At 39.0% G+C, this 27955-nt stretch overlaps 1 protein-coding gene across 1 annotated transcript; it reads right to left on the reverse strand.

The window, feature by feature from the left end:
* Positions 1 to 739: 739 nt before the first annotated feature.
* Positions 740 to 27295, reverse strand: LOC121379886. Its single transcript, XM_041508551.1, has 7 exons — positions 27213 to 27295; positions 16858 to 17006; positions 16171 to 16290; positions 12924 to 13005; positions 8276 to 8446; positions 2369 to 2458; positions 740 to 877 (listed from the first exon to the last, which is right to left on the reverse strand). The coding sequence occupies exons 2-6, from the start codon at positions 16990 to 16992 to the stop codon at positions 2373 to 2375; spliced, it is 594 nt and encodes a 197-aa protein (XP_041364485.1). The 5' UTR covers positions 16993 to 17006; positions 27213 to 27295; the 3' UTR covers positions 740 to 877; positions 2369 to 2372.
* Between the last annotated feature and the right edge of the window lie 660 nt (positions 27296 to 27955).

Consider the following 27955-nt stretch of genomic DNA (forward strand, 5'->3'; position numbering starts at 1 on the left):
TCCCCGTACTACTAGACGGAGTCTCCCCGTACCACTAGACGGAGCCTCCCCGTACCACCAGACGGAGTCTCCCTGTGCCACTAGACGTAGCCTCCCCGTACCACCAGACGGAGCCTCCTCGTACCACTAGACATAGCCTCCCCGTACCACTAGACGGAGCCTCCCCGTACCACTAGACGGAGTCTCCCCGTACCACTAGACGGAGTCTCCCCGTGCCACTAGACGTAGCCTCCCCATACCACTAGACGGAGCCTCCCCGTACTACCAGATGGAGTCTCCCCGTACTACCAGATGGAGTCTCCCCGTACCACCAGACGTAGCCTCCCCGTACCACTAGACAGAGCCTCCCCGTACTACCAGACGGAGTCTCCCTGTGCCACTAGACGTAGCCTCCCCGTACCACCAGATGGAGCCTCCCTGTACTACCAGACGGAGTCTCCCCGTACCACTAGACGGAGTCTCCCCGTACCACTAGACGGAGCCTCCCCGTACCACCAGACGTAGCCTCCCCGTACCACTAGACGTAGCCTCCCCGTACCACCAGACGGAGCCTCCCTGTACTACGAGACGGAGTCTCCCCGTACCACTAGACGTAGCCTCCCCGTACCACCAGACGGAGCCCCCCCCCCCCCCCCCCGTATTACTAGACGGAGCCTCCCTATGGATAGTGATCACAATGAACTGGACATGTTCCAGCTGTGCTTCTTTAGGAACGCCAACAAACAAAACTTACATCTTGAATAAAGAAACCTCTTTATTTATTATGCTGTTCTATATTATTTAATTAAGCTGCCAAGTTACAAGTTACAAAGTACCAAGACGATTCAGAAAACAATATGGGTCATGGTGGACTGAATCTCAAATGCTGGGTGTGTTTCTGAAAAATAAAATATTAGATATATGCGATGGAAACCTATATTAACCCAACAGCTCTACTTTTAGTTTTATCTGAGGGCGATCTTGGATTGCATCATCATTCTTTATCTAAATACGACTTGGAATACAGTAGTATGTATGTAATTAATAAATGTTGTTTAGAACATGGATATGTATGTAAAGCTGTGATTCGGGGATCCCAACCCGGACACTGCTATATGATGCGAGACAATAAATATTTATTTAAAAAAAAACAAAAAAAACCAACCAAACAAAAACACAGTTACTACACAGAGGGTGTATACGTTAGTCTATGTTGAATTACGACATAATTATACTATTGACCATAAATAATACATGCAATATAGGCTTAGAACCGTTAGATATTAAATTTTAATACACGTTTGTGAGCAGAGGAGTCACTGTAATAAAACAAATATAGAGGCGAGACGTAGACCAGTGGCAAAGTGCTCGCTTGCTGTGCGGTCGGTTTGGGGTCGATCCCAGTCAGTGGGCCCATTCGGCCATTTCTCGCTCCAGCCAGTGCACCACGACTGGTACATCAAAGGCCGTGGTATGTACTACCCTGTCTGTGGGTTGCTGCATATAAAACATCCCTTTCTGCTAATAGGAAAGAGTAGCCTATGATGTGGCGACAGCGGGTTTCCTCTCTCAATATCTGTGTGGTCCATAACCATGTCTGACGCCATATAACTGTAAATAAAATGTGTTGAGTGCGTCGTTAAATAAAACATTTCTTTTTTAAAACAAATATGAGCTGGACTTGTTTGATATTGGAGCAGCATGGCACTAAGTTAGTAAATGTACTTATAACGAAACGGAGGGAGAGACAAGATGACACCACACTTGAAGCTTGTTAACTTTGTTGTCTATGACAATTAGCAATCGACCATTGTCAAAGGATCTAATTAGGTATGACGAACATGTTTCACCTATTACAGGTGTGAATACCTGTGTACAGTTAAGTTTCAAAAGTTGTTACAACCAACAGTCGATTGTCACACATGGCCAATTAAAGCATGGTGGCAATTGATTTAAGACTCTTGCACAACATCAAAGCGCTCACTTACACACCTAAGGCGTAGCGGCCCACTACGCTATATGCCTCTGGGGAAACCTCCGATATTTATATTGCTTATTTTCAACCACATTAATTAATAATAACAAAAATAATTCAGGAACACCAACTCCTCCATTTGAACACAAACCAGGTACATGTGCAGGGGATGGGTTTTGGGGGGTCAATACATATTCTGGAGAAGCATGTTTCGAACCCCCATATAAATATTGGTTACTGGCCAGTCTAGACCATCCTAGTCTAACATTTCTGCACATGTGCCTGCAAACGATGTACATTCCTTCACTTTAAAAGCGCACTTCCACAGGCAGCAAAACACAGCCACAGAGTGAAATAATTAGAACCAAGTAGAGAAACGAGCCTCTCCGTTGTGACTCCATTTCGAATACGTACCCAACTAGCAGCCAGGTGGCACCTTGAACACTGACTTGTCTTTCACTTCAGGCTCGTATCCAGAAAACACAAACGTGCCCTCAGTGTGAGCTGAAAATAGATCAATATTGTGCTAGTTAAATGCGAGTGCCAGTTAAAAACAGTAGATCAATATTGTGCTAGTTAAATTCAGTGCTGATGAATTGGAGACCAAACAGTAGATCAGTATTGTGCTAGTTAAATTCAGTGCTGATGAATTGGATACCAAACAGTAGATCGATATTGTGCTAGTTAAATTCAGTGCTGATGAATTGGATACCAAACAGTAGATCGATATTGTGCTAGTTAAATTCAGTGCTGATGAATTGGATACCAAACAGTAGATCGATATTGTGCTAGTTAAATTCAGTGCTGATGAATTGGATATCAAACAGTAGATCGATATTGTGTTAGTTAAATTCAGTGCTGATGAATTGGATATCAAACAGTAGATCGATATTGCGCTAGTTAAATTCAGTGCTGATGAATTGGATACCAAACAGTAGATCAGTATTGTGCTAGTTAAATTCAGTGCTGATGAATTGGAGACCAAACAACAGTAGATCAATATTGTGCTAGTTAAATTCAGTGCTGATGAATTGGATATCAAACAGTAGATCGATATTGTGTTAGTTAAATTCAGTGCTGATGAATTGGATATCAAACAGTAGATCGATATTGCGCTAGTTAAATTCAGTGCTGATGAATTGGATACCAAACAGTAGATCAGTATTGTGCTAGTTAAATTCAGTGCTGATGAATTGGAGACCAAACAACAGTAGATCAATATTGTGCTAGTTAAATTCAGTGCTGATGAATTGGATACCAAACAGTAGATCAGTATTGTGCTACTTAAATCCAGTGCTGATGAATTGGATACCAAACAGTAGATCAATATTGTGCTAGTTAAATTCAGTGCTGATGAATTGGATATCAAACAGTAGATCAGTATTGTGCTAGTTAAATTCAGTGCTCATGAATTGGAGACCAAACAGTAGATCAGTATTGTGCTAGTTAAATTCAGTGCTGATGAATTGGATATCAAACAGTAGATCAGTATTGTGCTAGTTAAATTCGGTGCTCATGAATTGGAGACCAAACAGTAGATCAGTATTGTGCTAGTTAAATTCAGTGCTGATGAATTGGATATCAAACAAACAAGATTGTGACTGATATATACTTAACTCCAAAAGAAACGCGAAAATTTTAAAATATTAAAAAACCCACATTTGAATAAACTATGTACAAATCGATTAAGTTGACCAATAGCCATCTTGTCAGCGTATCCAATTCCACATAACGCATGAAAAAAACGAGTACAGTGTGACGTCACGCACGTGCTGAAATTGACGACCAAAATCGATCTGGAATGCAAAACGGGTGGATCATGAAAGATGCGAATTGCACGTGAAACACTACCAGGCCTGGGTATAAAAGAAACGCCAGACAGCAATGTTCAACTCATTTTACGAGTAGCGATACAACGATGCCACGACTTAACGCTGATTCCAGACATAGAGCTTTGGGGAATTTGGAGGCCGGAATGGATGCCAGGCAGGTTGCACGTGCTTTCGGTGTCCATGTCTCGACAATCTACCGTCTCATAGACCGATTTCTACAGAACAACAACGTCGTCGACCGTCCACGTAGCGGCCGTCCCAGAGTGACGTCACAGCGCCAGGACCGTTACATCGTCCGAACTCACATGCGTGATCGGTTCGTACCAGCCACCACAACAGCCCGGCAGACAGTGGGAACCCACAACCGCCCCGTTTCCTACACCACGGTACGACGTCGTCTGATCGCCATCCATCTGAACTGTCGTCGACCGTACATTGGACAACGTCTCACACAGCGACACCGCCTTGCACGACACAACTGGGCTGTTCTGCATCGACAGTGGCGGAACCGACAGTGGCAGAACATCGTCTTCTCCGACGAAAGCCGCTACTGCTTAGATAGGGCCGACGGTCGTATGAGGGTGTGGAGGCGTCGAGGTGAGCGCTTCACAGATGCGTGTGTTATGGAGAGGGACCGTTGGGGAGGGCCTTCCGTCATGCTGTGGGGTGCCATATCCTGGGGACGTCGTGTACAACCTGTTATCTTCGACAACAACGGCCGAGGACGCGGCAGGGGCGTCACAGCACAGCGCTACATCGACGAAGTGCTCACGCCTGTGGTGGTGCCTTTTTTCGCGGGTCACCGTCAGATGGTTTACCAGCACGACAACGCCAGGCCACACACGGCACGGGCCACCCAGGCATTCCTGGCACAGCACAACATCATCACAATGGACTGGCCAGCTTTAAGCCCGGATCTGAACCCCATCGAGCACTTGTGGGACGAGGTTCAGCGCATGATGAACCAACGCCCTGCTCCCGTGGTGACACAGCAGCAGCTCCGCCAGGCCGTCGTGGACACCTACAACAACGTGCCCAGGGCCTTCATCAGGAACCTCTTCCTCTCCATGGGTAGGAGGTGTGCGGCGGTCATGGCCAGCAATGGCGGACACACCCGCTATTAGTGGACATGTTTGAGTGGCATGTGACGCCATTGAAGAAGCGCCATGGCCTTGACATTTCAAATGACAATGCGACCTCGATTTTTAACATGTCAATAACATGAAATCTCATCTTTACGAATTGTTTAAGTTTTTCATAGAAACGATTATTTTAAGAACTTTGGGACGTATTTCAATGAGTGCACTCAAAACCTCCAATCTACGTATTCGCGTTTCTTTTGGAGTTAAGTATATTATGTGACATTTGTCTGGTCTGTAAAATTTAAATCATTTCTTTTCTCCGGTTTTCACTTCCTCAGTTTAGTAACATACAATTACCAAACATTTGAAATCCACCAGTCGCTTATTTAACAATGTCTTGTGAAGCCGATAACCCACATTATTTCCCATATTTCTCTTTTGTTATGTGTCCATTTAGCGCTGACATATGTGGTATCATACCTCCACTAAATTCGTTCTTTCTTTCAATTTCTACTTTTTTTTGTAATAGTCAACAGTTCAATAAAAACAATTACTAGTACCAAATCTACCAGTCGCTTATGTTAACAAAGTCCTGTGAAGTCCTCTTTTCCTTTTTTTCTTTTTTGTTATATACCAATTTAGCGTTAACATATGTAGTTTTATACCTCCATTAAATTCTTGTTTCTTCTAGTTTCTACTTCCTTGCAATAGTTAAAACTACATTCCCTGGAATATTTTTATTATTTAAGCATATAGAATATCCAATTACGTTTGGTGCATATATGACGCCGCACTCCGCATTAGTTTCACTACGCTGGCTTATCCAGGTCAAAAACAAAGCCATGATTTTGAAAGTGGAACACTTTTGACGGGCTCGTACCGATCTCGGTTTTCATTGGCTTATTACAAGTATAGAATTCCCCAACAAGAGATCACGTGAGATTTCGCAATTTTTGAACAAATTTAACTGTCTTGATTGAGGGGTCGTCTCATATCTCCAAAACATATTTATATCCATAGAGGTATGGTACAACGCCTTTCCAGGGGTCGGTGAGTGGGGGATTTGCCTTGAAATTTTGACAGTGGTCAGCTGTTGGCATATGTGTTACATATAAGAGGGTGTTACTAATTACGTAACGCTCTAGGGGTAGAGGAAGTGGGTACTGTGTTCGATTTACGTAACATTTTTCATGACTGTATGTTATTTTTATTCATTACTTAGACCTAAAAAGGTGTTTCTTGGAAATGCGCGGTCAGTCTAGGATTGATCCCCATCGGCGGGTATACAAAAATACCATAGTATGTGATATCCTGTCTGTGGGATGGTACATATAAACAATCCCTTGCTAAGAAAAATGTAGCGGATTTCCAAGGCACGTGTGCAGGGATTTCAGCGGGGTTGGGGTTATAGACTGTGTTAAGCGAAGTTTATATGGGGCCATGCTACCCCCCAAAAATACATTAAAAAAATGTTTAAGCTTGCGCAAGTAAGGGTTTCGATCTCCAATACCCTCCCCCTGTACATGCACCCGATTACTCTCTAAGATTATACGTCAAAATTACCAAATGTTAGACATCCAACAGCAGATGGAAGGAAGGATAAGATATGTTTTATTTAACGACGCACTCAACACATTTTATTTACGGTTGTATGGGATCGGATTATTATTAAATCAATATTCTTTATCTTTGATGTCGTTAACAAACCCCCCGCCCCCCCAACTTTACCCTTTCCAAACGAAATAATATTTATTTGTATTTGTCGATTTTAACACGTAAAATTAAGAAGAGATAACGTTCATTGTCTACTTTAGTATATTTTATTTTAAAAATATATACATGATTAATGTGTTACTAGTATACAAACTAAACTTTGAAAGTTCTACTAACACTTTATAAAATATCAATTCTGAAATAGGAAGGTACGACTGTCGATAATACGATGTCAAGATCAAACCGGTTTTAACTCTTTGACTCTAGTACCGTATCCTCAACCGAACGTTCTTCGTACAGCGCAAGATTTCGCTTTTAATTTTTTGAGACGGACCCTACAATTTGAAATCAGCAAACGTACGTGTTAACTGAAACTGACAACAGGCTGTCATCTGTGCTTTGCCGAGCTATGGCGGCACAGGCGACGAATCAAGCGTATACGTTTGACGATATCCGTTCATTGCGAACACACACAAATTTTTTAAAAGTGCATTTGAGCTTGTATTTCACATTTGTACATGATGTTATAATATGGTAACCAGAGAATGTAACTTTAACAAATCAGTAACGTACAATTACCAAACATTTGAAATCGACCAGTCCTGTGAAGTCCTTAACCCACATTCCTTTCTTTCTTTCTCTTTTGTTGTATACCAATTTAGCACCGACATATATGGTATCATACCTTCATTAAATTTTTTGTTTCTTCTAGTTTTCACTTTTTTGTAATAGTTAACAAATCAGTAACGTCGGCTACAGTTACCAAACATTTGAAATCTAATAGTTGCTTACTGTAAAATACTTTATTTTTGCGTGGAATTTATTTTTGCCTTTTAATAAAATTAGTGAAATAAATTCCACGCGAAATAAAAGGCAGACGAAAATTGGACAAATTGAAAAACAAAGTAGTCTTGTTCAATGAGCCCAGAGTCGGGCCGAGATCTCGTTAGTTTCCGTTTCACAATGCAACAGAAGTACAGAAAAATATATCGTAAGATAATAAACAATACTACGATTTGTATGGTTTGCTTTCTTTCGTAAGTGATGGTGATGAAAGCAACACGTGCTTACAAAAACCGGAAGTAAACATCACAGTATTTTAAAACGGTATTTTGTAAACAATAAACGTCAAAATTATTGACTTCAGTACTGGTATTTCAGTTTGTTTTTTGTTTTTTATTGGGGGTAGGCATGGCGGATTCGCGAACATAAATGCTCGCGAACTGACTCATTTTCATAAAATCGCAAAAATTTGATCCCGTTAAAATAAAGTATTTTACAGTATTTAACAAAGTCCCGTGAAGTCCTTCAATTAAGCGCAGACATATGCAGTTGTATAGTATCATACTTCCATTAAACTCTTTCTTTCTTCCAGTTTTTACATTTTTGCAGTAGTTTAACAGTAACATACAATTACAAAACATTTGAAATCTAACTAAGTACTGTGAAATTCAGTCCTTCTCTCTCTTGTTACATATCAATTTAGCCCTGACATATGCAGAGAACTTTTTTTTTTCAAAATCTTGATTAGCAATATTTCTAGTCAACTGACTATTGCTTACCAACTAGTTTAATGTTTTAAAATTGTGTAGCAGTCTCTGTAACATGTATAGCGAATTGCGACACGATACTGAACAAAATGTTCCTTGATATGTTGTATCAGTGATAATCATATCTATCATGTGGTATCATACCTCCATTAAACTTGCCGGACACTCCCTCCACTATTGGCACACACCCTTCCTGTGTGAACACAATGGTGATGTTAGCTTTTGGAGAGTCTACGTACTGGAACTTCCACGCGTGAAAAGGCAGCTGAATAGGGAAGAAACCGAAGTAGTTTGAGCCCAAATAGGTAGCATCGTCTGTGAACACAATAAAGAATAACACTGAGTCACTGGTAGAGGTCAACATAACAATGTACTAACAACACTGGGTCACTGGTAGACAATATATTGATACATTTCGTCGATCTCAAAGGTCAGTTTGACAGTGTATACCAACTACACTGAGTCACTAGTAGAGGTCAGTTCAACTGAACTGAACTTTATTTACACTCAGACCGTATTAATAAATACAAAAAATACACAGAATATCAGCCAGAGGATTTGAAAGTATTCATAATTAGATTACAAAATATAGAAAGTTTTCTAAGGACACCAGCTTTCTTAGAGTTGAATAATTTATAAAATGTACATATATTTGGTTTAGACTGAGAGAAAGATAGTAAGTAACGCTTTCTTTCATTCTTGAAAAACAAACATGTAAATATATAATGAAACTCATCTTCGATATCGTAATTATTACACAATGGACATATTCTATTTTGTACTGGTACATTTTTCCATCTGCCCGTTTCAATTGGAAGATTATGGTTTGATAATCTGAAGCGTAATAATGGACACCAATATTTTCTCTCTATAAGTGTGATGTATGTCTCAAATTCAACAGTATTTTTAAATAATTTATAATTGGAAGCTTTGGATGAGTTATCAATATAAGTATACCACGATTGTAAGTATTGATCCGTAAGCTTTGTATTAAACAACATGGAAGCACTAGTAATAGCATTGCACTGTCATAACCATATATATGTACAACCATTATCATCTAAAACAGATATAACATACATAATCCATTTGTGATTATAAAAGTTATTAACATCATTCAGTAATAATGTGTACAGCAATAATGACAACTTGGACTGTTTTCCAGTAATTAGTCGATACCAGAAAATGATCATTCTTATTTTTACGGTTCTCCAATGGTGTAGACTACAATGCACTGACTACATTGGGTCACTGGTAGATGTCTATTTAGCAATGAATTTACAACACTGAGTCACTAGTAGAGGTCAATTAGACAATGCATTGATTATAATGGGTCACTGGTAGATGTCTATTTAGCAATTAATTTACAACACCGAGTCACTAGTAGAGGTCAATTAGAGTAGACAATGCACTGACTATAATGGGTCACTGATAGATGTCTATTTAGCAATGAATTTACAACACCGAGTCACTAGTAGAGGTCAATTAGACAATGCACTGACTACAATGGGTCACTGGTAGATATCTATTTAGCAATGAATTTACAACACCGAGTCACTAGTAGAGGTCAATTAGACAATGCACGGACTACAATGGGTCACTGGTAGATGTCTATTTAGCAATGAATTTATAACACCGAGTCACTAGTAGAGGTCAATTAGACAATGCACTGACTACAATGGGTCACTGGTAGATGTCTATTTAGCAATGAATTTACAACACTGAGTCACTAGTAGAGGTCAATTAGACAATGCACTGACTACAATGGGTCACTGGTAGCAGTTTATTTAGCAATGAATTTACAACACTGAGTCACTAGTAGAGGTCAGTTAGACAATGCATTGACTATAATGGGTCACTGGTAGCAGTTTATTTAGAAATTAACTTACAACACCGAGTCACTAGTAGAGATCAATTAATATGGACTGTGACCAATGTGTTCAAGAGTAGACCTGCACACTGTTTAGTATTTAAATCTATAGATAGGATGCACACCACCATTAATTTTCGCTATGCAATTCAATACAATTTCTACATGAGAATGCATTCTGTGAATGATACATCAATATCAAGAGGTCTGTGTCACTGCTAGTTTTATGGAGTATTTTCCCTTGACAACTACCTTGCACAAAATCAACATAGGTTGACCATCAAAATGTCAGTTAGCCATTGGCTCGTTTTGCTATTATTTTGCTATTGGTGTGGTATCTGTGTTGTGGAGAATTGATGGTTTAAGAACATGTCGGACTTTTCTCACACCAACCTGGTATACACGGTCGTTGAGAACTCGGGGCTCGAACTTAACAATTTGTCTCCCACGGCAAGTTTTAAAAGAATTGCAATGGGTGAAACAGTCTTCTGGCTGCAATTTTGAACCTGCCTATGGCAATTGTTTTTAAAAGTGACATTTGCAGCAAATAAACCTGACTGAAAGGCTATCTTGTTATATGTAGACATCTTTTAAATGTGCAAATGTTAAATACTGGCAGATAATGTACACCAGGTGAATACATTTCGCCATTGTTGAGGAGCTTTACCGACGGCACAAAAGTGCCATCGGTGATGCTCTCTACCGACGGCAATTGCCGTCGGTGCCGCCGTTAGGTTCGAATGCTGCTGAGAACATGTCATTTTTCACACTAACCTGGTATACATGGCCGTTGAGAACATGTCGTTCTTCTCTCATACTAACCTGGTATACACGGCCGTTGAGAACATGTCATTTTGTGTATGTGTGTGTGTGTGTATATATACATATATATATATATATATATATATATATATATATATATATATATATATATATATATATATATATATATATATATATATATGTCACGGGGATCCTATAATACCCGTAACTGAATAAAACACGATTATCCAAATATCTCTTCTAACTGTATATCTATTAGATCTCTCTGTATCGGGCAGTCTAATACCCGTGTAGCTCGGCTCTAGGTATAATCAGAGATAAGATCTTATATATATATATATATATATAGCACGTTTAGTTCACTAGAAAACACAACAAAACACAATACACTTTGGAATCTGTATTAACACTACGCTGACAAATGTACTTGCCGCAGTAGTTAATTAACAACAACAATATAATAACAACCCAGAACTAATCACTTAATTAGTTAATCACTAGGTGTCTAGTTTACACAATATTCTAATCACGTCACGGTAATACAACCCACACACGTGTGATAATTGAGAAACGCTGCCAGGGGAACTTAATTAATAAATGAATTACAACTCTATTCCTAAATGGTTAATTTTTAATTAACCCTTAACTACTCATTCAGTAACCTTGTAATACAGAATTAATACTGGTACCTATCACAATAAAGACAATAACCTACAGTTTACCTAGGTCCTCTAGGATGACCGGCTAAGCTTTATCTTACCAAATACTCGTATAAATATATTAGAACAGTGAAGCCTACAATTTACTTCGTCAGATACCGTAGACACTGTCTAAAGAATATTGGTATAATACAGTATTAAAATATTTAGAGTCATATCAGTCACATCAAGGTTATACAACAGAGCAGAAAAATATATTTACCAAGTCCAGTCGGACAAACGTTCCCTGGGAGCCTTCCAATGTTTCTCTCCAATATATCTAAAATCCTATCTATTTATTCAAAAATCTCAGAGACAGCGAATATCGCCTGGGGGCACAACGCGGTACCTCACCTATCATGTGATAGTTCCACAACTCCCAGAGACGCTATATTTCCTTAGATGGCCAGACTTACTGTCGCCTAGTCCGCCAGAAACCACGGTCGTAAAACCGCACTACCGGAGTTATTACGTAACTACTGGCCACATGGCCTCCACACCTGGTCTGGGTGTGTGTTAGTGGGTACGGTCGCGCGGAGGTATTACGTAACCAAGCTGCACACGACCCTCTAAAACAATTAACATCGCCACAGGCGAAAAGATAAGAGCATGTTCCGTCACAATATATATATATATATATATATATATATATATATATATATATATATATATTATTATTATTATTATTATTATTATTATATTAGTCTGGTGCACCATTTGCATGTTTCGCTTAAAATTTGTATTATATATGGTTTACACACGTAGCTCGTGTATATTTACGAATGCGAGTTCTATATCTAGCAAAGTATTTGTAGTCTGTATGCAATGGCTGAAATGTTATTTATGTAATGTCATCTTTCATGTTAATCATTTATTTCAATTAATGTATTATGTCAAATTACATCGTGGAGAGGCATTTACATAGGCATACAGCCTGTTTGCCGATCCATTTCATTTATTTTAAATGAATAAATATTGTTTAAAATAAAATACAAAATGTAGTTTTTCTCTCATACACACCCGTTGAGAACATGTCTTTCTTCTCTCACACTGGCCTGGTATACACGGTCATTGAGAACATGTCGATCTTCTCTCACACTAACCTGGTATACACGGTCGTTGAAAACATGTCGTTCTTCTCTCACACTAACCTGGTACACACACCCGTTGAGAACATGTCATTCTTCTCTCACAATAACCTGGTATACACACACCCGTTGAGAACACGTCGTTCTTCTCTCACACTAACCTGGTACACACACCCGTTGAGAACATGTCGTTCTTCTCTCACACTAACCTGATACACACACCCGTTGAGAACATGTCGTTCTTCTCTCACACTAACCTGGTATACACACTCGTTGAGAACATGTCGTTCTTCTCTCACACTAACGTGATATACACATCCGTTGAGAACATGTCGTTTTTCTCTCACACTAACCTGGTATACACGGCCGATGAATCTTATCTGTGTTTGGTCCACTTGTGCAGGTTCCATCTGGTTTGATGTAAAACACCTTTTTCTGAAGCAGAGTATATATTGTATTTAATAAACATGATCCCGCCATGCTAGCAGTCTTATATTTCCCTTCAAACCTTTCTTCTTCTTTTTCTCCTTGCCTATTTTAAACACAGAGGCAGATGTGTCATTTAAAACAAATATTGTCCTAGAGGAGTAATAACACCCCCCCCCCCCCCATGCTGTCTACTTGCCTACATGTGTGTAGTGTTTGTCTGCACGTGTGTGTGTGTGTGTGTGTGTGTGTGTGTGTAGTGTAGTGTCTGTTTGCACGTGTGTGGCTGTGTGTGTGTGTGAGCGTGTGTGTGTGTGCATGTGTGGTGAAGGTGTGTGTGCATTGCATGTGCACTGGATCTGAGTACATGTACTGATGGAAACAGTAAGAAAGAAAGAAATAATGTGAAGGCTTATGCATTTAAAAAGTTACACGTTTGCATTACACAACAGTGTCATCTCAACCAGTTTTTAAACATCTGGATATACAGTCATACACTAACAGACACAGGTTGGCCATATATAGTAGTGTTTTCCCTAGCTTGTTTCAGCATGGTGCAGCACCATGCCTCAATAGGCTAGCACCATCTTGCCTTAATCAGTGCCATGCTGCCCTGAGATTAAACAAGCCTTTTTCACTAATTAATTCTAAAATTGCCTTTATAAAACAGCCAAAAAGGTATTATTAATTAATAAAATATGCCTTTTATATCTTTTGTCATTCATTTATTAAAGCAAGCACATAAATTACATTAATGTTTATTTCAATTAATTTTTATGTATTTTTAATGAAAAACAAGTGCCCTGAAAATTGTGAAAATGCCCCAAAAGTGTTTGGTCTACCATGCCTTGCCAAATTTCTAGGCAAATCACTATATAGATATACCATATAGAGATATACCATATATAGATATACCAAATAGAGAAATACCATATATAGATATACCAAATAGAGATATATCATATATAGATATACCATATTTATTATGGATATAATTAAAAACATCTTGGTTCATATCAAAGTGTTATGTCTCACTAAATACGACTGGCGCACTGTGACCTTACCGGAATGCCAGACAAACGTGTACAGCGATGTAAATTAAAATCGATTATGGGTAATAAATAGGCTAGTATAATGTAAATAGCCCTTGTGAAATAATTTTCATTGTCACTTGCTCATGACAACTGAAAATTACTTTACTCGGGACATAAATATAATTCGAAATGGCAGCTTGTGTAATATCCTATTAAAAAAATTTGTTTAGCGGCACCACTAGAGACATTGATTTATTAATCATTAGGGGATATTTTGTATGCACCATCCCACATACAGAAAAGCACATACCACGTCATTTGATAAACCAGTCGTGGTGTACTGGCTGGAACGAGATATAGCCCAATGGGGCCCACCAAAGGGGATCAATCCTAGATCGACCACGCATCAGGCGAGCGCTTTACCACTGGGCTACGTCCTGCTCCAGTATCCTATAAATACATAAACACATATACTCACACAAACACACTCACACATACTCACACAAACACATATACTCACACAAACACACTCACACATACTCACACAAACACATATACTCACACAAACACACTCACACATACTCACACAAACACATATACTCACACAAACACACTCACACAAACACACTCACACATACTCACACATACACATATACTCACACAAACACACTCACACATACTCACACAAACACATATACTCACACACAAACACACTCACACATACTCACACAAACACATATACTCACACAAACACACTCACACATACTCACACAAACACATATACTCACACAAACACACTCACACATACTCACACAAACACATATACTCACACAAACACACTCACACAAACACACTCACACATACTCACACATACACATATACTCACACAAACACACTCACACATACTCACACAAACACATATACTCACACAAACACACTCACACATACTCACACAAACACATATACTCACACAAACACACTCACACATACTCACACAAACACATATACTCACACAAACACACTCACACATACTCACACAAACACATATACTCACACAAACACACTCACACATACTCACACAAACACATATACTCACACAAACACACTCACACATACTCACACAAACACATATACTCACACAAACACACTCACACAAACACACTCACACATACACATATACTCACACAAACACACTCACACATACTCACACAAACACATATACTCACACAAACACACTCACACATACTCACACATACACATATACTCACACAAACACACTCACACATACTCACACAAACACATATACTCACACAAACACACTCACACAAACACACTCACACATACTCACACATACACATATACTCACACAAACACACTCACACATACTCACACAAACACATATACTCACACAAACACACTCACACATACTCACACAAACACATATACTCACACAAACACATACACTCACACAAACACACTCACACATACTCACACATACACATATACTCACACAAACACACTCACACATACTCACACAAACACATATACTCACACAAACACACTCACACATACTCACACATACATACACAAACACATATACTCACACAAACACACTCACACATACTCACACAAACATATACTCACACAAACACACTCACACATACTCACACATACATACACAAACACATATACTCACACAAACACACTCACACATACTCACACAAACACATATACTCACACAAACACACTCACACATACATACACAAACACATATACTCACACACTCACACATACATATACTCACACAAACACACTCACACATACATACACAAACACATATACTCACACAAACACACTCACACATACTCACACAAACACATATACTCACACAAACACACTCACACATACATACACAAACACATACACTCACACAAACACACTCACACATACATACACAAACACATATACTCACACAAACACACTCACACATACATACACAAACACATATACTCACACAAACACACTCACTCACACATACATACACAAACACATATACTCACACAAACACACTCACACATATTCACACATACATACACAAACACATTAGACAGATGGACATACAGTGACAAGTTAGTGTTACCTGCGTGTAATCAAACACTGTGCGTACAATCGGCTTGGAAGGGCCACCACTGGGCACGAATTCAAAACTACTCACAGCAACCTTTTTTAGTTTGTAACTGTATGAATAGGTATTGCCAACCTGTAAAATATATATGTAGGCATGTAGGACTAAGATATATGTACAAATATCAATGCATATCTCAAAATATGTGGAGTTACACAATTTAATTACAGTTATATGGTGTCGGACATATGGTTAAGGACAACATACATAATGCGAGGAGAAACCTGATGCTACTCTTTCCTATTAGCAGCAAGGGATGTTTTATATGCAGCAACCCACCGAGAGGAGTACATACCACGGCCTTTGTTACACCACTTGTGGCGCACTGGCTGGAACAAAAAATAACCCAATGGGCCCACCAACGGGTATCGATCCTAGACCAATCGTGCATCAGGCGAGTACTTTACCACTGGGCTATGTTCCACCTCAATTACCCAGAGTACTTTGCTATACGAGAGCCAGAGGATATTTGGGCGGTTATAATTACTTTCTCAGCCAGAGATAACTCTATAGCAAAAACATGGAATTTCTGGGGCAAAGATTCCCGCTTTAATACAACAATAGCCCTATATTTGACATTAAATACCGTTACATTGATCATTTTAGAGTTCCATGATAATGGTTATTATACCTACAACATACCAGGTTTCCTTTAGTCACGAGGACCAGGTCTGAGAGATATGAAAACCACTCATCTGGCATACAACATTTTTTAGGATCAGACCCTTCCAACGCAGACACCAGGAAGAAACTGAAGATCACAAGACTGGTGAACATGTCTGTTGGCTGATCTACAAGAAAATACTTCATAATTATGGCACACAAAACATGTCTAAAGTTTAATGTTCACTCTTACTTTTCTGAAATTATTTACAAAATATTTTTTTTTTTGTAGGAGGGTAGGACGGACTATGGGCTACTCCTTTCTCTTTTACAGCGGACGGGAACAGAACTTTTATAAAATAACATGATGGCATCGTAAGTGACACGCACATACATATTAATTAATTGTCCCGATGTCATGTAACAATGTGTGTAGGGGGTCGTAACTAATTTAAAATAACTGTGGAGGGTTTCAAATCTAGCCTATAGGCCTACTCTACCTTCCCGCTAAGTAGATCTAGTCATTATGTAGAACCCTATTTCACAGATACTGGCATAAAACGAGCTCATCTGTTTAAACCGTAGTAATCCGAATATCCACTTACTGGCACCTTGCACTAGAAACTGTAAATACTGTGATACCGCCCACACACACACACACACACACACACACACACACACACACACACACACATATACATACAAATATGTCGCGCAAAATGCACTTAAAATGTTTTGCATTACTAGGCTTGCCCGTCATGAAGAAAAGTAAAGTTAGTTTTATTTAACGACGCCACTAGAGCACATTGATTTTTATCTTATTATCGGCTATTGGACATCAAACATATGGTCATTCTGACATATTTCTTTAGAGGAAACCGGCTGCAACTACATAGGCTACTATTTCCGATAAGCAGCAAGGGGCCAATTATATGCACTTTCCCACAGACAGGGCAGCACATACCACGGCTTTTGATGAACCGATTGTGGACCACTGGTTGGAACGGAAAATAGCCCAAACTGCTTGTCATGAAGAATGTCACTTGTAAAATACAGCATATTGCATTTCGGGACATCTTTTCTTTCTTCTTTTTTTTCTCAGGAAAATACATGTATGCCATCGAACCCACTACAAACTCGGGAGTTCCATCGCGCCCTCAGTATCAGGTTACCAGTCAGACACTCCCCCTTCAAACTGTTCTACATACGCGCATGAAGTGTACACTAAAACATTTAGCACTATAATATTTTGGTTCTCAAATATTAGGAAATCGCGTTATATATAAAGCAAACAAACAAAATAAAAAACAAAACAAAACAAAATTGAGGGCACCTCCCCCAATAACTTACCTACGTGCCTGATAACGAGACCGTCGAGTTCGACGTGAGTTACATATGACACATGTTTGGTATCTCGTTAGTTAAACCAAAGCTGAGTGGTTCACCTATTTTAGGGGATAGCATAAACAAAAACCTAATCAGCGAACCTGAGAAACAATATCTTGGGTAGAATAATGACTTTATACTGTAAGTTACCACTGGCGTAGGAAGCGTGGAGGGGGGCAGGGGGGCATGCGCCCCCTCGCTCTTTTTAGCAACAGGGATTGATTTTATATTTTATATATTTATAAATGTATTTATATGTGTGTATGTGCGTGTGTGCGCGTGCGTACGTGTGTTTAGCCCACCCACCCACAGACACTTTTTGACATCTTTCTACGCCCGTGTTCACTTACTATTTAGTTACAAATCATGAGACTGTTGTATTATTGTAAAAATGTTGCCGGTATCAGGGCCGTAGCTAGGATTTTTTGTTGGGGGGGGGGGGGCAAAAGTTAACAGTCTAAAACTCCTTTTTTAAAGTTTCTATAATGCTTTCCTTGCCCCACCCCACCCCCCCACCCCACCCCCCACCCCACCCCCACCCCACCCCTGCTAGCTCCGGCCCTGGGTATGTTGAGATGTATCAATTACATACAAGCACGCATACGCACTACGCAGACATGCGAGCACCACATACGCTCATTTTAAGACTAAAATCGTTAATAGCCTACCTCTGTCTTCACGTTCAGGAACGCAGGTTAATCGAAATAAAACAAGGTTTCTGTGTCTCTTGGTGTGGTCAAGCACTCAGTCTTACAAAGGTCACTATATATATATATAACACCGGTCTTAGGCACGTGACATTCTACGTTATAGATTCAGCTGACTCACCAAAGTAAACACCTATTTCAAAACAGTGTGCAATATCTGTTGAAAAGGATTGCTCAACGCTGAAGCAAACTCGTTGAAACTGTCCTCAGTTAAAGGTCCACAATCATGGCACATTATTAGTACACAGTATATTTTAAAAATACATAAAGATTATATTATTAACAATAAAAAACATTTATTATTAATAAAGCGACTTTTTGTAAAACGCTAGGGGGGGGGGGTGGGGGGACCCTGATCCAGTCGATTTGACCTGCATCTGACCTGTGACGTAGCATCAGGTGAATTCCACTCATTCATTAGTAGGTTAGCATGGCGACAGCATGTAATGATTCTTCGGAAAATAGTTCATTCTTATCGGGCGTTAGTTTGGACATTTCGGACTTGTCGCATTTGTCTATTTATTCTAATGCTACCTCGATTGGCGAGGAAGGAGAAACTCCGTTAGGTGTACTTCCCTATCAGTTTGAACCGTAGTACACCGACGATGATCCGTCAAGCCAAATGCAGTCAGCCTATTTGCAGCCCGGTGTAGGAGGCTCAAATCACTCCCCAGGCTCAAATCACTCTAGAGTGGTTTGAGCCTAGGCTCAAATCACTCCCCTCTTGCAGACTCAAAACACTCCCCAGGCTCAAATCACTCCCCCTAGTATATTAATGCAGAACGATTTATCATGTCATGTCATGTCATAGGGTTTTACGTGCACATTCAGAACAAGCTGTTGTAGCGCACGCCTGTCGTGGGCACAAGAGCCGGCCTTGGCCGGCTCCTCCGTCCATGACAGGAAAGGTAGGGGGAGGGGAGGGGAGAGGAGGGACCGCCTGCACTGGCAGATGCAAGGGAGTACCAGCAGCCCGATCAAATCGGTAACGATTTATCTCCATGTGTAAGATGTAATATAGAGCATGTGATATATACTAGTATATATAGTAGCAGATTGACGATTGACAGACAAGTCCAATATTCTCTAATTTAAAGACTAAAATTTAAAAAAATAACAATAATAACTAAAACAAAATTTAAATATCAATTTTTTTTTTTTTTTTAAATGTTTGTTTATGAATGCAAATGTGGGCTTGGTTTATGCTATAGTGTGGCATGAGCTACAATTATGTTTATTTATATCACAGAAAATTCCGTAAACGAGGGAATCAAATAACTATATATATGGCCTAATTGAATACGTATTGCTTACGTGTGGTGAATATTCATATATGTATATGTTTTATTATTACCATTTGTATGTACAGTTTTAACAGTGGCTCATAAGTCATCAATAATGCCTGTGTGTTTTCATTTATTGTGTAAACATGCGCTTTATTTCATATACGCTTGACACTTAAATAAACTATTCTTCTTCTAGCATTATACTTAATAGTTGATCAGGTAGCCTGGTAGGACACCCTCAAACACTACCATATACTTGCTTGTGTGTGAGCTCATTGCATTCAACACAACCTCATCTTCTCACCGGAACTTACATTCATGCGATGTTCGAGGGTGGGACGATTTGGTCCTATTAGAGGATAATCCCGTTCTCTAAATTAATGGTCGTGCTATTAAACTGCATACTGCTTTAATCTATGTAAGGGGCAAACGGAAGTTCTCTGATTTGGAGTAGGTAGATCGAGGTGAGTAAACTTGCCAATATGTTAAATATACCGTATAACCGAAATGTCCCTTTCCACTGCTTCCCCTCCCGCCCCGGAATTGGTCACTGGCGATGTCAGAGACTAAATCCTAGGTGGGCGTGCCTGAACCCTTGTGGATAGGGGCACGTTACCCTCTTCCTTCCTTCCACTGCTTCAAACCATGGATTTCGACGAAATACGGACGTTCTTACACACCAAACAGTACCCAGATTGGTGCACTGGAGATCGGGGTAAAAAGGCGAACTTCCGACAGAAGGCTGGAAACTACAAGATTGTAAATTCGGAGCTATTCTACCTGCATAAGACAACGAGGAATGACTCCAAACAAGGTATGTGTTAGCCGCTGTATATTTATATTTCAACATAAGTGTGTGTGTATATATGTGTGTGTATATATATATATATATATATATACAGTGAAACTTCTCTAAACCGAACACCCTTGGTACCGAATAAAATGTTCGGTTTAGAGGGGTGTTCGGTTTACTGAGGTTTTAAGAAACAGCCTTGATAACCATTTTTTAATTTTTACTATTAATATTACCAAGGTACAAACGTGTGTTAAATTACATTTATAAAACAACAATAACCAAATTAAAGTGGAAACTCTTTATATAGATTGTTGAGCTTTTGTGAACAAATAACACAAATACATTTGGAACATGTAACACATTGAAACGTCAAGAAATTTTCTGAGTTTTTCTTTTAAAGTGCTGTGCCAGACCATACACTAAAATTTCAAATTCAACAATTAAATGCTTTCTTAATTCAATGCAATAATATTTTACACCGATATGTAAATCAATAATTACGAAAATGCCCCATAAAAGTATTAAAACATCACTCCCGTAGAACACTGCCGGAAACGACCGAGTAAAATTCTCGGTAAAAACATTTGCCTGTAAATAGCCATGACGTCATGAAGGGAACGCGCTTCACAGAAACCTACCACGAGACGACTTTCAGCGCAAGCGAAAGTGGGACCGACAGCGACTGCCAAGCTCATTGATCATGCGATTCTTCTTTCGATGATGAATAGTGTAGTAATGACGACTGGACTAATATTTGTGCAACACAAAAAATAATGCCTTATCAGTTTGAACCTGGAACATCTTCCGATGAACCACCGGCCTGACAGATGACGATGAAAATGGTCGTGGAGACAGCTTACCACTAATTTACAACTTTTATTCTTGTTTTGTTCTTTAGCTTTTGGTGCGAATTATTTTGCTACACTGTATGTTCTAATACTTGTGATGTAGTAGAGAAGACGATAAATAACTCTTGAATTCTACGAGTCAAGTGGACCCGATATCGGTAATTTTAAGAAATAAACAAAAACGATTTTTTAGTCCGTCCCCATCCCTCTGTGAAGATAGGGGTTTTTATGAACAATTTCAGTTTAGTTTGACGTAAAAAAAAAAAAAGTAAGTGTTTTGGAAATAACAAAACAATACTATTTTTTGTGTGTAGTTGTGAAAACAGTCTGCTCAGAAATAAATAACTTATTTTAATTTTAAGAAATAAACAAAAACGACTTTTAGCCCGTCCCATCCATGAAGATATTTTTTGTGCGAATAATTTCAGTTTAGTTTGACGTAAAAAAAAAAGTAAAAGTGTTTTGGAAACAACAAAACAATACTATTTTTTTGTGTGCAGTTGTGAAAACAGTCTGCTCAGAAATAAATAACTTATAGCACATTCCATAGTATGAAAAAAGGTTTTCTTTGTGGGAAGGTATAGTAAAATTAATTTAATGTATTTATAGTTTGTTTTACAGGGAACGCCTTTTTTTATACTATGGAATTTACAAGTCATTTATTTCTGAGCCGATTGTTTTCTAAGATGCATACAAAATTAGCTTCTTTTTTTTTTTTCACAAAAAAACCCTACATTTTTGTAGGATGGGACGGACTAGGCTATAGATACTTACTTGTTTGTACTTTATTGTTTTAATGTTTTCGAACTGTAAAGAAAAATCTCACAAATGAACGAGATGCAAACGACAACAAATCGGATCTCGATGATTGCACGAACCGTGCATGAAAAAAACAAACTGACCGGAGTTGAAAGCATAACGCAATTTGGGACATTGACGATATGCACCCCAAAGTCGTTTCGGTGTGGATGGCATCGGCTGTTGTCATTTGTTTTGTGTCGCAGAAAAATTGTTGGTACGGCATCTTTTTTTTAAAAGCCATAACACATGGTATTCCCATATCTCGCTTAAGCCGACAAGCCAGTTCGGACGAATCGAAACTAAAGTGCCTGCAGTCAACGGTCTCCGGCATTTTCTTCCTGTCCAGTATTTTCACGTTGTTTTAATCAAATTTACACACAGATTATTCACAGCAACATTACTAGGAAATGCGTGAAGACTAAATTTATCGGCTTTTGTATTGCTACAGCCGCCAACAACACGCCGTTTAACCATAATAAACACAAAAGAAGCAATAAATAATGGCGCTGACTATCGAAAGGCGTTCCCTTCGTGACGTCACGGATCAAATCTTACGGAAATTCCCGAAACGAATTCAGCTGGTTCTGTTTTTCAGGGGAATATTTTTAAATGGAAAATATACCGTTATATAATTTTTTTACATTTTTTTTTTTAATTTTCTAATCATATTAACTAATATCTTGATTGATATAGCTCAATACATCATACATCTGGAACAGCACTTTAACAGTCGGGGCTTAACAAAGTGTTCCATTGTTACCTGCCGACGTTTGTTGAGGCCCATTTTGTAATAAACGACCCATTTTGTAATATGTACCCATTTTGTAATAAAAAACGACCCATTTTGTAATAAGTACCCATTTTGTAATAAAAAACGACCCATTCTGTAATAAACGTAGGTACCCATTTTGTAATAAAAAATAGGTACCCATTTTGTAATAAAAAAAATGCCCATTCTGTAATAAAGCTTAAAACGTCAGAATACGACATAGATGTTAAATATATACAAATTGAAATAATTTTAAACTTTGTGTTTAGATTTTTTTTCAGTGGTTGGGAGTTCGTCAGGGGTACGAATATGTCTTAAGGTTGATTCTGTAAGTGAACCTATTCAGTTTTTCCGTTCATCCATTACTCCAGACCGCTCGCTTGAGGTGCTTGTGTCGCAGGATCGAACTTCTGTGGACACACAAATTGGGTTTTTTGTCTGTTCCAACCAGTGCCCTAAAACTGGTATACTAAAAGCCCTGGTATGTACTATCCTGACTATGGAAAAGTGCATATAAAATATCCTTGCTGTTTTTCGTAACCCATCGTATGGTATTATCTATCATGATCGGGGCGGGATCTAGCTTAATCGGTTGAACGTTCGCCTGGGGGACTTGGGTAACAGGATAGAACCTCCTCGGTGAACACATCAATTGGGCTTTTTGCCGTTCCAACCAGTTCCAACCAGTTCCTTCTCTCCCCCCCCCCCCCCCCCCCCCCCCCCCCCATTATGCCACTACTGTTACATTATAATCTAAGTGTAGATATGTGTAAGAGAAAGTAACCTACATGAATGTGTTGTAAAAGCTGTAGCAGCGGATTAAAAACAGTGGGTTTAATCGACAACTACTTAAGCTGAAATACACTTAAACTAGTATCCGTCAAAAGTGATTTCCCACTGACACTCCCTCCCCACCCCCACCCCTACCCCACCACCACAAAGTATTTTAATCAGCTGTTGCTGTTCCGATAATTATGATACAGACTACCCACACAAGCTACTATTTTTGATACACGGCTGTAGAACATACTTCATACCCCAACCGAATAGCACTGGTTGGAACACGAAAACAATGTATATTTAGGGTGTTAGCGTTAGAAATTTCGTATCCCAGGCGAACCATCGACCATCGAAATAAATCTAAACACAAAGTTTAATATTATTTCACTTTGTATATATTAAACAAAGGCCTATACCTATGTTGTAATCTGACGTTTTAAGCCTTTATTACAGAATGGGCATTTTTTTTATTACAAAATGGGCACCTATTTATTATTACAAAATGGGTCCGATTTTATTACAAAATGGGTACCTACGTTTATTACAGAATGGGTCGTTTTTTATTACAAAATGGGTACATATTACAAAATGGGTCGTTTTTTATTACAAAATGGGTACATATTACAAAATGGGTCGTTTATTACAAAATGGGCCTCAACAGACGTTGCTTAACTATTGTAGCCTGTGTGAAGTGAGACAAGCCCCGAAATGCATGCAAGTAAACGTAGTTGTCACAATCGCCAAATCCAAGCCCCAGTCCAAGCCCAAGCTACATGTTCGGAGAGGTTCCCAAAGCGATCACCCCCCGGATCTCTAGAGAAACTACCAGCGAAAATTGACACGATAGTAGGGGACGGCAACTGCCTGTTTCGGGCTATCTCCAAAGAAGTAAGCAGAACTGAAAAGCACCATAGGACAATCCGCTCACAAGTCGTTCAAGTTCTCGGTGATGAACGCTATAGCAAGCACTTCCAGGGTTACTCTGGCCACCCAGATATGACAGCATACTATTTGGCGAGTGATATGGACAATAATGCAGTTTGGGCCACAGACATTGAGATTGTTGCTGTGGCTTCCATGTTAAATACACCAGTAGTCATACACACGGAAGATCGCCAAGGCCAGCGACGCTGGATGCGGTACGAACCCTTGTGCGTTGTACCACCCCTCATGGACTCTAACTGTATGATATACCTCACAAATTACAATGAACACTTTAATCGTGTAATGTAGTCATATATGAATCTGAAATGTATGCTTTCTGATATGTTGACCTCATTGTCTATTTTCCATTACCTGTGTTCGTGAAAACATGGAAAATAACCCCACAAGTTAGTCTGTGTTAAGGCTAAAGGTAGTCTGTGTTATGGAAAATCTGCTCTCGTGAACCAACTTACATCCATGAGGACATAATATAAAGCAAGTCGATTCAGACGTCATTCCTTATATTGACAGTCACACGTAACAACACAAACTGTTTTTCACCAAGTTTAATCATCTGCAAAAAAACTATTCTCGGAAGATAACTATGACAACATATAAATTGAGTTACAATGTAAACAATAAAAATGTCCTCCTTTGCTTATTATAAGTAACAGCTGGTATTTAATTGACAAATTAGTATTTATTTTGTTTACCTGAAACTGCTTACGATAAGCGATGTACTCAAATATGCAGTTACTTATTCCTAATAACTCACTAGTTACCACTAATTTAAGAATTGAAGACGCTACTATTAGAAGGACGTGTATTAAATAGTTATACTTGTAATTTAGATAAGGGAGTGATTTGAGCCTGGATGGGGAGTGAAATGAGCCTAGAAGATCATAAAAGTATTAAAAGATAATTAGTCCTTAAAAAAATACTATCCCTTTCATCCACAGCAGGCATGCAGTCAGTAAAATAGTTATCAAATAATACAAATAAAGTGTCATAATGCAAGTGTATTCCTTTCCTTTATTCATTAATTGCAATGCCGATGTCATTCTAGATAATAGCTATACTCGTAATTTAGAGAGGGGAGTGATTTGAGCCTGGAGAGGAGTCATTTGAGCCTGAGGGGAGTGAAATGAGCCTGGGCAGGGGAGTGATCTGAGCCTAGGCTCAAATCACTCTAGAGTGAAATCTGAGGGGAGTGGTTTGAGCCTGCTACACCGGAGCCCGGACGTCGCCCGGTGGCAAAAACAAAGCGCGAATGTTAATGCCGAGGTGTACATTGTTCATATTTGGCAAAAAGATACATCTCAACACGATGCATTTATATGTTAAAAAAATAAATGTAGGAAAAATAGCATTTAAATAATTAATGTATTGCAATTATTATTAAAAACAACAAATACACGTACACACATTAAATATGTTTTTTTTAAAACATCATTAAATATATTAAACAAGGCGCATTCATCGTCAATCTAATCATTACTTGGTTACAGACATCTACGATTGGTACCTGTTTCGTTTACAAAATATAAAAATAAAAGATTTTATTGTTCGAAGTTAATCCTTTAATTGGTTAACTAAAGGCTTATTTGCAAAAGCAATACATGTCTACCGATTTCGCAGAAAATCGGTAGCTCGGACAGCATGTGACACAGTCGGCTCACAACGAGATCAAGGAATCTAGGTGGTTGTGTGTGTATTGCCAATATGCTACGGTATCTGTGATTATGTAATGTTGTAAAGAGGTGTTTTCAGACGTCGTATGCACGTTTGTTCCTAATTTGCTCTGTCGGTGTCGGAAGGTGTGAATTCCGTTGTAATGAACAGAATAGCACTGGTGTACGTTTGTTCCCGACAATTTATGGTCGGATGGTGTAAATGTCGCAGGTCTGACTGTATATGTTAAAACAATAAATGTAGGGAAAATAATTTTTTTTTAGAAAAAATCGCATTAACATTCGGTAGGCCTATCTGTTTTTGTCTCCGGGCGACGTTCGGGCTTTGGGCTGCAAATAGCCTGAACAGGGGGGATACAGGCTTGGAACAGACAAGTTTTGGTGCCATTCCCATCGACCATCTTACATAATTGTCGTAATCCCCAGATGTAGTGGTCACTGCAAATCGAATCCCATCTTGACGGTCCTTTCCTATACGCACGTGTTCGGTTTAAGAACTGCTTCCATGCAAACTATGTCGGTTTGTCTTTCGAAAAATATGCAAACTTCTTTTGCCTTTAACTGCAGATTTTGTACAGCCATACACCGAACAATGGTTCACCATGTTTCACATTTGAAAGATATCTTCAAAATAATATTCCAAACATTAGAGGTATTTCACATTCCACTGCGCATGTGCCCGTTGCGGAGTTACTCGAGGACGCAAACCGCGAGATTTCGCGAGATCTCGCCAAAATAGACCTATCTGCAAATTGGGGGGCAAAAGCAATGGGAGGCCACGACCATTGTTCAATTATTAACTGTTCCAACCGCATATGTCCGGGAAATTCGTTATCCTTCCATCGATATCCAGCCAATGGATATCGGAAACGATTGTGGGTAATCGTTTCACGTAGAAAACGATTTTAATGTTACTCTAAGTACGAGGGTTTGTTCGGCACATTTTGTAGGAGGGAAGCCAGTGAACGCATAAGGGACCAAAACCTTACCGGTTCTGTACAGGACGTTCCTACACAGGGCGGTCTAGTATACTTAGATATGGTGGAAAACACATTAACAGTAAAGAAAATAAATATATATTTTGTATATAAAGAAAATATATGTATATTTCGGATTATACTCAATAAAATATATAACGTGTGCGTGTGT

Source organism: Gigantopelta aegis, chromosome 8, assembly GCF_016097555.1.
Source record: "Gigantopelta aegis isolate Gae_Host chromosome 8, Gae_host_genome, whole genome shotgun sequence".
NCBI classification, from domain to species: domain Eukaryota; kingdom Metazoa; phylum Mollusca; class Gastropoda; order Neomphalida; family Peltospiridae; genus Gigantopelta; species Gigantopelta aegis.